The sequence below is a fragment of the Danio rerio genome, chromosome 4 (genome assembly GCF_049306965.1).
Source record: "Danio rerio strain Tuebingen ecotype United States chromosome 4, GRCz12tu, whole genome shotgun sequence".
Classification (NCBI taxonomy): Eukaryota; Metazoa; Chordata; class Actinopteri; order Cypriniformes; family Danionidae; genus Danio; species Danio rerio.
The window spans coordinates 19,291,704-19,304,978 of NC_133179.1; the positions used below are offsets into that span (position 1 = coordinate 19,291,704).

General features: G+C 34.7%; 1 protein-coding gene across 2 annotated transcripts in view; it reads left to right on the plus strand.

Annotated features, from left to right (window-relative positions):
- Positions 1-13,275, plus strand: part of wnt7ba (wingless-type MMTV integration site family, member 7Ba) — a 30,773-nt gene that overhangs the window by 15,927 nt on the left and 1,571 nt on the right. The window contains exons 1-3 of one of the 2 annotated variants that reach the window (XM_686786.8): positions 2,232-2,472; positions 7,472-7,698; positions 9,770-10,041. In XM_686786.8, the coding sequence (XP_691878.2) occupies positions 2,390-2,472; positions 7,472-7,698; positions 9,770-10,041 (582 nt within the window). In that variant the 5' untranslated portion in view covers positions 2,232-2,389. Of the gene's footprint in view, positions 1-2,231; positions 2,473-7,471; positions 7,699-9,769; positions 10,042-13,275 lie in introns of those variants that run through there. The other variant, XM_068220765.2, reaches the window with a different exon arrangement.

The window sequence follows — 13,275 nt, forward strand, 5'->3', positions numbered from 1 at the left end:
TAAAGCAAACAAGCTCATGTTTGCAGAGAGCATCTTTACAAGACACAGTAAATTCTGTTTGCTTTCCTTCACCAATCAGCTCCTACCACCCAACGGCATTTGAGTCGCTGATGTTTCCCATTATGAGAGAACACGTTTGCTGTTGTTACATCCCTTCACAAAATATTTTTCTTTTCTTTTTTTTGTTTTTTGTGAATCGGACTGGCTATAAGCTATTTTGGTTTTTGAGTTGTGACATCAGAGTTCAAACACTTTTATCAATGGCCACTAGAGGGGGCGCGTTTTCATTTAGAATAGTATGAATGGAGAGTAAATCACTTTGAATGGATGGATAACTATCTTTGTTGTATGCAAGAGCTGAATGTTTGATTAAATGTTTGATTGTATGTCAAAGACATTTAAAAATGTATTCTAAACAGATACAAGAATTAATGGCACTGTAAGCAAATAGTTTTCATCACATATGTCATTATGCACATACCTTTATTTTAATATCACTCCAAACCTTTGTGATGTTCCTTACTCTGTGGAACACAAAAGAAAACACTGAAGAAAACACACAAACATTTGTTTATTCATACAATTAAAGTCATCAGTGTCCAAAGGCCTTTATGAAAACTGACCAAGGTATTAAAAAAAAAAAAAGAGTAGTAGTATGTTTTTGTTGGTTTTGGCACAGCGGTTTGCATTTGTATAATTATGTTTTTTTTTTCTCCCCAGCAAAATACAACTGTTAAAATAAAGTAACTATGGTACATTTGTGGTTATAAATTGTACTACTTTTTTGTAATAACCATGGTTGATTTTCATCAGTGGTTGTTCCTGTAGGGCCGCAGCCCTGCACAGTTCCAACCCAGCTTCAATACACTTACCTGGAGGTTTAAAACAAACCTGAAGGACTCAATTAGTTTGATCAGGTGTGTTTAATTACAGTTAAAGCTAAACTGTGCAGAGCTGTGGGCCTCCAGGAACCGAGTTAGGCACCTGTGCCATAGACTTTCAAAAATAATTACATTTTTTAAATATTACCGATTTGCCTGCCTAAACACTACCAGTAAAAAGCACAAAACTATGTGTTTTTTTCTGTTTTGCAATGCAGCTATAGTGAAATTTTCTCATTGCTTTATCGTGGTAAAAGTGTACAAACTATGGTGCACTGATTTCCATTAGTATAACCACGTCTCTGAATATTGTTAAACTATATGATTAAAGTAGTAAAAACCATGGGGAATTTGTGTTCACCATGATTGAACTGCATGACCATATTGTTTTTTTGTTAGTTGTAGTAAAACCATGGGTAATTTTCATAAAGGGCTTATCTGATCTCCATTAACTTTCACAAATTGGCATACTGTACCACATTTTACTCATAAAACAGCTAAACATCACCTACAAGCCAGTTATAGCCTAGGTAACTGTAAAGTTAACTTGTAGTCTGTTTTGCAAGAGAAGTTCACCTACCTTATGACTAGACTGGATGAGGTCGAGCATTTTAGACCAGCTATAAATCAGGTTATCTTTGCAGCAGTCCATAATTTTCAGATCAATCGACGTTTAAGGTAATTTCTTGACTGAAAGCTTCCAAATTTGGCAGCAATATCACTCAGCAAATTGTGAACTCAAAGTTTTAAAGACTTGTAATATGTAAACGTGTTAATATACTTTGTTTTGCTAATAAAAGTGCTCGAGGCCTCGAGAGTTATCCAACATTGCTCCAAGATTGGTGGTCATCGAACGGATTTTCCCGCCAAACAGTTTCAACCGTGTATATATAGGCTAGCTACTTAATATGTCAAATAAAACCATTCTTTTGAATTTTGACACCAGTTGGGACATTTCCAGCCTCCTAACCCCCTTCATAATTTGCGCCCTTTTTAAAGCTATATCTCCAATTTGGTGACCCATGCCTGCCATTCACAGTGATGAGAGAAGCTGCACGCATCATTTAATGACAGGAATTGTAGTCTGGACACTTTATAAACCTCGAGCTTTTCTCGTTTTGGTTATTACAACATCCAAACGACTAAACGGATATTATTATTATTAAAAGAAATCATATTCCTCCGCACGCCTCATCAATCTTATCGACATCACCGCACAATATATAACTAAAAAGGCGGAGATGTCACTCAACCGTGCCCGTAAAGGTGGGCGGACTGGAGTGTCCCCCCCACCTCTGCCAATGGCAAAGCAAGACCCGAAATCCCTAAAATGAGCCGTCAGCCCGCGGCGGGGAGCACACTCTGAATTAGCCCGCACCGCGCACGAGATGACGGATCGAGTCTCCGCGGCCGCAGCTCACGCACGGAGCAGCCGAGCAGCAGCGTAACCTCACGGCAAACAAACTTCAGAAGTTCGCTTTTCTCCACGCGCTCTCTTCAATGTCACCATGCGCAGCATCTCATCCTGCGGTGCGCTGCTGTCAGTCTACTACCCACAGATCTTCCTCATCCTCACCAGCGGCAGCTACCTGTAGGTTTGAGCGAATGCTTTCTATATTATTTCACATTTGCCAGGCAGCAGCCGGCGACGATTCGGTTTGAGGTTTATCGTCATTGCATTGAAAATTCGGATAGTAATCTGGATGTGCGTGGATGCTAGGAGTGCAAACGAATCATCCTTTCCACGTTTGTGCATTTGGCATTGTTTAGTGCACCTGCTGTGTTGCACGAACAGACTGAGCATGTGCTTGTGCTTTAATTGCATCTTCTGAGGCACTGATAGTAGCTACTAAAGTAAGTGTGCTTGAAGAGCAACGCTGCTGATTGGATTTTATGGGTTATATTTATTATTAAAACATTAAATAATAACAATAATAATTAAAAATGTTGACTAGTTAATCGTAAGATATCCAATGGCTTGATACACACTTAAGATATAAGCTAAATTTGTCAATTAATATCTAAATGTATTAATAAAGATATAATAAAAACCATTACATTTAACGCATGTTCTTTTATGTTTCAAATGCATATAAACAGCATTCACAGGAAATAGCCTAGATTAAGGTTGTAAATTATGAAGATTGTAGATGAGTATGCTTTTATTTTGTAATGTTTATTTTATATATATATATATATATATATATATATATATATATATATATATATATATATATATATATATATATATATATGCATGCTTATTAGGAATTATCCATGAAAAGCATGATATATTATTCTTCTTGATTACTTTAACATTATTATGCTGGTTATCAGCATATTTTAACATGATCATTTATACCTATTTAATTATAACTTTCAAAGCTTCTTCTGTAATGCCGGTACATTTACAATAGTGTTTCATATTAGCAGATGAAACAAAAGATGATAAATGGTATATTTCCACAGCTATATACCACCCAGTTATATCATATTCCAGTATAAACCAGTTCATTCAGTCAAACTGATGAGATTACCTTTCGTTCATTTGCTGTGAAACCATAAGGACAATGTTTTACTCATTACAACATCATGTTTTGATCTCAAATGCATGTAATTGGAAAACCGCATCTGGAAAAAAAGAAGAAAAAAAAGAAGCAGAGGGTGAGATGTGCGTCTCAGACTGGCCTGAAAAGAGTGAACCTTTTATTTGCACTAAAGTTCAGCTTGTGGAGAAATGGCTGAGCCACACATTTCAAACATCTATGTGTAGATCATAAATGTACTTTAAATAGATTCTGGTTTTTAGAAGTGGTCATTATTATTATTATTTAAAGCTTAGAGTCTCTTCAAATACACATTTTGTTCTGGGATTTTCGGTCTGCCTTTTCTTTCAAAGGACATTTGCATTACAATGATGTGCTAAAACAAAGTTTTCCATTTGCATTTTTAAAAAGCTTAGATGCCTGAAACCAAAAAAATCATTGTATTTTGCATTCCAGGCCAGTAGTTGGCGATGTCACTTTGTAGAGGAACATGATAAGCATTCACACGTTCACGTTCTTAGTCAGATCGGTGAATATAAACAATCAAGATGGTGTAATGAATCAAAAAGTACATTTATTTCCTCCATCACATTTTATTGATATTAGGGGTGTGATGTGACGATATCGCGTGTCACGAGATTGCGCAAGACTAACTGTACTGTAGTACTTGCACATGTCTACCTATAAACTCTATATATAGCACACATGTGCATAATGTCACCACTTTATCAAAAGTTGCATTTGAGTTATAGTGATAATTTTCCAAGCAAATATTTAGCATTTTCAGGCCTCCAAAACACAATTGTGTAAATTAATGATCAAAATGTATGTAAAAAATCAAGTTTTTAATAGAAAATCTTAATCTACTGTTACCTAATGAAGTATTCACAGCTTAAAATGGGTTTCATGGATTTTCCGTAGACCACACCTAATTTAATAAACCAATGGCACAATATATAAAAGAGATCTGCTAAATGCTATTGAAACTACAATCACGTTTCTCTGTATTTATTTATTTACTTTTTCTTTAAGTATTCTTGTTGAGAGAACAAAAATGCCAAACTGTTATTGTCGAACATATGATGAATGGACACGGTAGTTTTGGTAGTTTCTCTCAAGCTTACGTTAAAGATGCTTATTTTAGATTTTAACCAAGACATTAGTTGCTCTAAAATGGGACTTCATCCTGTCATCATTGGTGCCAGCATCTCCCACTGTGCCAGGAACAGTTTAATCCATTTAGATAGGTCAATATATTTCTAGATTATGTTAAATGTCAGTCTGTAGGTTCACTTTGTTGAGTATTAGCAGAACAGACGGCTTGATTTACAAGGCTAATCCACATTACAGTATGTGTGTAGTTTCACTTTAATTGGATTGTATATCCTGCGAATGCATTGTTGTATATAGTCTTTGTCTGTAGAGTGGCGCACGGTTGGCCTGCTAATCTGTGTAGACATTATTAGGGACCCAGTCTCGTTTATGTTCAAGTTCATATTGAATTTTTTGTTGCTCTGTTCTAAAGTCATAATATGCTCTTAAATTCATTCATTATAGTAAAGGCAATCCTTCAAATGTTTCTTGTGGCATATTAAAAATGATTGAAAAGTCTAAGGACATTGTCTGGAAAAGCGCAGTTAAATCATGCGAAGGGTTTAGGTATTTTAAGGGTCTATATAAACCAACAAAATGTATCTTACAAAACACTGAACAATTATGTGCAGCCTACTAATCAAGAAAATTAATAATTGAAAAGAAAAAGTCAACCAAAAATGACATTTCTGTCATCATTTACTCAGCCTCGTGCAGAAAAACACAGAAGATAAGAAAATTGCAGTGTACTCCATTAATTTATTTCCGATAAATATACTATAAGATAAATATAGATAAATATATTTCCGAAATAAAAACAACATTTTTATATCTGTGTGAATTGTGACTTATGACCATTTCTTAAAGGGATAATCGACCGATAAATGAAAATTTGCTCTTAATTTAGTCAAGTAAATTTAGGCTAATTAATTATTATTACAGAAGATTTGTAGCTGAAACTGTGATCCTTAGTGATGCTCAAAATCCAAGAATCATTAGATGCCTGCACTTTCAGTCAAAAATTAAAAAGAACACATATTGGTGAAACTAAATTAATACATGTGGATATATTTAGGGCTTAAAAAACAAACGAATCAGTCTGTGCAAGACACTGGATTTTATATACAACATTATTACCACAAATGGTCCAATTGGTTGCATAAAGATGTATCAAATGTTGTAAATCTGTCATTCAACTCTATTCGATATGATGCTCACACTCAAGGCTGAGGATTAAAGTAACAAATTCTACTTAATATAAATAATATTCCGAACCTTGCACCTCGAACATTATTTTAAAGCTATTTCTATATTTTGGTTTAATTTTAGTCAATCTGATTCGTGGTTTTATTAGTTTTTATTTTGTGTATAAATTTCTGTTTAGTTTCTGTAATTCTAGTTGGGCAGAGTTAACAGAACACTTCCAATGTTGAAGGAAGTGACATATTGTGTTTAGCACAGCTAACATTAGCTCTTGTGCAATAAAATAAGTGTTTAATAATAAAATAAGTCTAAAATGAAATGATTCTTTGAACAGACACTGAACCGAAAAACATACAAATGTAGCTTAATAAAAAAATGTAAAAATGACTACTTTTAGATGGACATCAGTAATCAAATTATTTGCCTTAATCTAAATAAGACAATAATATGATTAAGGTGTTAACATGAGTTGCTTTTTGAATGTTCCTTTCATGATCCCGTTTTACATGTTACAGCACGTAAGACGATTACCGTCATTGCGTTACCACACTATCCAGATTTCCTCCAGAGAATTTTGAATTTTGGGTGTTTAATTTTTAATTTGTCAACTTAAACTGCAGTTTGGCACTTCTGCAAAAACCTTCTCATTTAGTGATGCAGATGTCTGTGGTCATTCACTAGTAGGTGCAGAGAATAGTCAAACAGCCGTGTGTGTGTAAGGAATATCCTTTTTCAAAACACAGCAAAAATCCTACACAACGGTAATCGTTTGATTGCGGTTTTTACATGTCTGTACTGCACTTCAATAATGCCACTAAAATAGGCATACTTCACATATCTTAATTCGATTTCTTTTTAGTTCGATTATGACTTTTTTCAGATTAAGGTAATCAAAACTGGCTGTTTACATGGTAGACTCTTAATCAGAGTAATTGCATTAAAATCGGATAATACTGTCCATGTTAACTTTCAACATTCAGACAAATGTAAAGATCATGTTTATCCTATTTACATTTTTTGAAAAATAAAAGTTTTTTTTTTTAACATACAAACATGTTTTATATATATATATATATATTATATATATATATATATATATATATATATATATATATATATATAATCATGCATTTGACTGATGTGTTTGTCTAAAAGAGCATTTACTAGTGTTTTGCTGAAAAAAGACTAAGTCCGATTTTCCGTCACAGAATTATTACTTATTATTTCTGAAAATGATTATTATATTTGCAAATTTTTTTTTCAGTGACTGCTGTTAGTTTTTCATTTATTGTGAATTTTCAACTTTTTTTATTTAAGTTAATGAATATGTTTTTTTTGGCCAATAGCTTTAGTCGTAGTGTTTTTGTTTACTAAAATAGCCTTGCAAGGAACCATTTGAGCAAAAAATTCTTCATCAACCTTCTAACAAGAACATAGTCACATGGGGACTTGTGGAGCTGTGCATCGATGGATTTGCTCTTCAGTGTTTTGACTTTCAGCAGTGAACTTTAAACCACACTGAACTAAAGTGATCTTCAACTCTGAAAACCAAACTGACAATTTCAATTTACTAGAACTTCTATGTTAAGCTGCTTTGACACAATCAACAGTGTAAAATCGCTATAGAAATAAACATGACATGTCGATTAGAATAAATTAATCCTAAATTTTCATTTTTGGTTGAACCATCTTTTTAAATACCTCATCTATATCAGCTGCTTACATCAGTGTGTCTGGTCTCCTCCAAAGGGCTTTGTCTTCAGTCGTGGCTTTGGGCGCAAACATCATCTGCAACAAGATCCCCGGCCTGGCCCCCCGACAGCGTGCCATCTGCCAGAGCCGCCCAGATGCCATCATCATCATTGGGGAAGGCGCTCAGCTGGGCATCAACGAGTGCCAGTATCAGTTTCGCTACGGCCGGTGGAACTGCTCTGCCCTTGGCGAGAGGACCGTCTTTGGGCAAGAGCTGAGAGTAGGTCAGTAGGTGCAGCCCCGTGAGCTGTGCTTTCATGTCACATTCATAGTATGTGAGTGTGGGTGTGTGTGTGTGTGTATGTATGTTGTTTTGGCTGGATCTGTTTCCATTAGAGCCCTGCAAAACAAATGAGACAAAAAAGAGGTTAAAGCAGATACAATCAGTCCGCAATTACTTTAGAAAAAATCTCTTTCAAAAAACATTTGAACACACACACACACACACACACACACACACACAAACACACACACACACACGGACAAAAATGGCATCAGTGACTTTCTGAGAACCAAGGAAACACACAGTAATATGCTTTTCTTTAATATTGCACTCTCATATAAATTGCCTTTCAGTCAGAAATGTTTTGTTACGGTCAGGGTGCGGTGCGGGGCTGTGTTTAATCCAATGGTCCTGGTAACAATCACTCTTTTGGGGGTTGGTTGGCCCTACGCAACATAATCTTATTTCTTTTTGTTCAAGGAAATGTATGTTTGAGCTGTGAGTACCAAGCTTTTTATGTTCTGTTGTGCAAACCGCGTGTGTGAGACCTAAAGAAAGCTCATTGTATTTGATTATTGTAGCATGAAAGTTATGTTTTATAAGCAATATCGAGGCCCGAATGGAATCTGCACACTATTACACGTTTCTTGCACTGATTTTGGGAAGAAGGGCTGAAATCTTTTAAAATTGTTTGCATTCCATTGAATTTCCTTTGAAAATCGAATGCTCAAATGTGTATTTTAGGACAAACTACAGGTTATTTAATAGCCATTGTGGACTTTATACTGAATACTGAACGGGTTTTTCGACAAAATCCATTAGAATAATGGTAGTTAGAATTCATCAGTAGGTCCAAGCATGTCAAATTATACAAGGACTTCATAGCATTCGCATGGACTCTTGGCTGGATAAAGGAAATATCCTGTGCTCAGGCAAACCTGATGATCAGAAAATCAGCTTTAGCTATGAGAAGAACCGCAACACTAATGGTCTGTTTCCATCTCGCAGGATGGAGAGGGTAATAATCACTGTTGCTTTTACAAGATTCCCTGCCAGCATCCCTTGATGAGGGATATTATGCTAGAAAAAAGGACAACAGCAATTTCATATTTATTTCCTGCTTATACTGTAGATGCACTTTGGTATATATTAAAATACTGCGGTATTATTGGCAGACTTGATGATTAGTCATCATCTGAAGTCTGGCAATAATGTTTGACTGTAATTGTGAACGTAATGACCAGATTTCAGCTCTTCACAATATGGCACACGTGAACAATACAATACCATCATTAAAAAAAGAATTGATCAATCAACTGACCAATCAACCGATCAATCAATGTGCACCCTTTTACAACAGGAAGACCACATTTTAGGCGAAAATAAAAAGCGCTAAAGAATCCTGGTGTAAAGGGAATACAAACTGAAACTAATTCAGGGAATTTCCAACTGGGGTTTAAAAGTGAGTTCTAGGGAGACCTTTGAAATATTTAATGGAAAATAATGAATATAAATATAAATATTGAAATATTAATAATTTATCACTATTAATGATTAATATTAATACAAAAATATGATAAAAAATTAAACATTTGATCATAATAAACAGCAGATTTTTAAAAAAACATACAAATGTTAACTCAACAGAACCTAAATATTCTTCTGTTAAATTGTTGGGGTTTCTTGCTCTGGGATTCTGATAATTAGGGGTCTGTTTTGTCTGTTGATTGAAATCCCCATTATTAATCCAAAAAGGACCTCCATACAAACAAACAATACACAGACCTTTGTGGCGGTCAGTTCATTAACCCCACTCACCTCTAGTCTTCTCATAAAAGCTGACCAGCAGGGGTCAGTTTAGTCTCCTTACATCCTTCTTGAGATCAATCCAGCTCCCAGAGATTTTCCTGCCCACAGAGTTCAGCTAATTAAACAAACATGGGTCAGTTAATCATTAGTTAGAAATTACATTCTAGTGGCTGCATCTCTTTGGTAATTTAACAAAGATGAAACTCACTGACATGAACTTTGGGGAGTCAATGGTGTCAAAACCTCTACTCTTTTCTTCCTAGGTAGCAAGGAGGCTGCATTTACCTACGCCATCACTGCAGCAGGAGTTGCCCATGCAGTGACTGCAGCCTGCAGTCAGGGCAACCTGAGCCACTGCGGCTGCGACAGAGAAAAACAGGGCTACCATGACCAGGAAGAGGGCTGGAAATGGGGCGGCTGCTCGGCGGACGTCAAATATGGAGTGGAGTTCTCCAGACGCTTCGTGGATGCACGAGAGATAAAAAAAAACGCAAGGAGGCTAATGAACCTGCATAATAATGAAGCAGGAAGAAAGGTATGGAATAAGACAAGGTATCTACATTATTTTTTCTTAATATATAAAAACACTGCAGCAATCTGGGTCCATGTTAATCAAGGAGAGGTGCGCAATTAAAAGCATTATATACTTGTTCGCAAGTAAAGAGATATAACCATTTGAAAAATGTTTACATTTGAACAATGTTTACATGTTACCATCCATTCAACATGGTAAATCACCTATACTAATAGAGAAGACTCCAGATCCAGATCTGTTTTTACATTACTGTGATGGTTTGGTTAAGGGTTGTGATAGGACGTAAATAAAATACTATTAATGAGAAATTTAATGAATACCCTACTGAAAAACCAGCTTAAACCAGCCTAGGCTGGTTGTAGCTGGTTTTAGCTGATCATTTTCCAGACCAGCTAAGACCAGGCTGGAAATGGCTGGAAACCAGCTTGGATGTGGCCAAAACCCCTCTAAAACCAGGCTGGTCAACCAACTAAAACCAGCCAATCAGCTTAGGCTGTGTAGGCTTTTTTTTCAGCAAGGTAATATAAAAAATTAATGCAGTTAATCAGCTATACTAATAGAAAAGACTCCAGATTCAGATCTGTTCGGTTGGGTTTAGAGTTGGGGTAGGGGAAGATGTTAAAAAAGTACAATTAATGGGAAATTTTTTAGTTAATATAAATAACTCTTGTTTAGTTCCGGCTGCGGTCGTATGGCTCTATATGGCTCATGATTAACCATGTAAATGGATGATTACAGCCTTCTGTACCTAGTAGGCCCATATCTATCAGCTGATAACCATTGATAATGCCCATTTAATTGAGTTATACCATTCAAATTGGCTGTTCTCGCACTATTTTGTGACAACATTTTGTAAATAAACACACATATGTGCACCTATTGACAAACCACGAAAACAATGATGCTTTTCACCTGAAAACAGAAGTTTATGTTAAAGTAAAATGAATTTATTTAGTTTTAAGATCTTTTCAGATCATTTCTATATAGTTGTTTATTTTGATGTTGCTTGGTTAGAAACAAACATACGCGTTTCATAAATCTGTTTTAAGGAACTATTAGCTAAAAATTCAAAGGAATTTCATTAAATTCCACAAGTACTTTAATACTGGCAATTCTCAGATTATATGTTGTTATAAATTTCATTCAACTATATTTCATATAACATTTCTTAATTAGCTTCTTAGTTTTTCTGTGTGTGATGAATGCAATTTAAAATTTTTATATATAAATATAAATTGTACTTAACAAAAAGTTTGAATTCAGTAATAACATGATAAAATATGCTGCCATGCAAAACATTTACATATTCTTTCTCCATCAATCATTGCTGAGAAGTTGCTGATCACACAATGCGGTTTTAAATGAAAAGTTAGTACAATTTCTCATGTTCAAACTGACCCGAAATACAAAAACAGTACAAAAATTGTATGTTTTTTGAGATTTAGTTCATAGAAACCATGAATAGTGATACACTGCTTTTAGACAGAGGGATTAGAGGAACATTACAACTGAATCTCAGAAGGAGAAGGAGAATATTAACATTGAACTAAACGGGTAAATGTCAACTATCACGTACGTCTGTCTGTTGAACATATCAGTAACACATCAAACAGCCAAATAGTTCTGCTTTTAACTCAAATGTAACCATATACATAAATGGGGACTTGAGAATTATGGACATTTCTCTTCTTCTTTGATGTGGCCCTTAGGAAGGTAGAGAAAATTACAGGGTATGATTTGGCTAAAACATATTTTTTCCTCTCAGCTTTGACAGATATCTGGCATCGCACATTGAGACATTGCTTGGGACGTATTGAATAATGGGTTTTGGTTCAAATTGCTGAAAACAGTCAAAGTAAAATGTCAAGAATTTCCCTTACCCGTCAGCTGCACGAATTCACTCGCACCACAGATTCAAGAGGCCTCTGATGAAGTCATGCCCATTGTAAAAGATCAGTGAGTTTTAGCAGGAAATAAAAAGCAGATGATCCACATTTTTTCAAATAATGTCGAATAAAACATTCATTTACAATTGTAATTATATTTATGGGCCAAAGCTGAGAAGACCCAATTTGGGATCTGCATCAATGAAGGAAGAAAAAAAAAAAAAAAAAAAAAAAAAAAAAAAAAAATATATATATATATATATATATATATATATATATATATATATATATATATATATATATATATATTAAATGCAAGATTAATGTGTCTGCTTCAATGTTACAATTAACTTCTGTGGGAGTTCATGAAATCAAAATATGGGTGAAAAAATATTTATCAGAACATCAATTATGCATAATAAAAACAACATAGGTATGCCTGCTTAATAAAACTACAGCATAGAACAATGTGCTCATACAAATGATTATTATTACATTTATTATTTAATCTTACTGACTAATGAGCAAACTAATTAACTGAATAAAAGTGGCAAAGTATGAAGATTTAAAAGGACAATTAATTAGTATTTTGAGCATAGTTTACTGCAGGGGTCATCAACCCTGTTCCTGAAGGGCTATCTTTCAGCAAAATTCATCTCCAAGCCTGATCAAAAACACCTGAACCAATTAGTACAGGGTTTCTGCAGGTTTCCTCAAGTCAAATTTAAGACTTTAAAAAAAACCTTTAAGACCATTATGAATGAAACTTTAGACTTATAGATGCTGAGGGTTTTTTCTAATGGCCCAGTTACTTTTGTATAAAGTTTTTGGATTAATGGAAGATTATGTAAAGGGGTGTGTTACTCGTTATTAGGGAATTTAATTTGGATTAGGGAATTAAATTTTTTGTAAACATGTCTAAAAGCTATTATGAATTGTATCTTTTTGAAATAAAAAAAACTTAAATATAAATAAAAAAGTTGTGTCGGGCCGATAGGGTGGCTTTACTTGGACATACATTAGGAACATTAAGACCTGTTTAAAATGATTTAAGACCCACAACACAACATTTCGGTGAATTTAAGACTTTTTATGTCCCGCTCTGTAATATCACCTGAAGCAGTACTTAATAATTACAGACATGTGTGTTTGGTCAGGGTTGCAATTGAAATCTGCAGGATGGTAGATTTCCAGGAACAGGGTTAGTGACCCCTGGCTTATTGTGTCACCAAATGATTTTTTTTTTAAAGTACAATTTAATTAAACAAAACACATTTAAACGTAGAGGAAAAAAATCTAACAGAACAGTATTTTACAAAATAACCAAAACACTTCACCGAAAACCAGT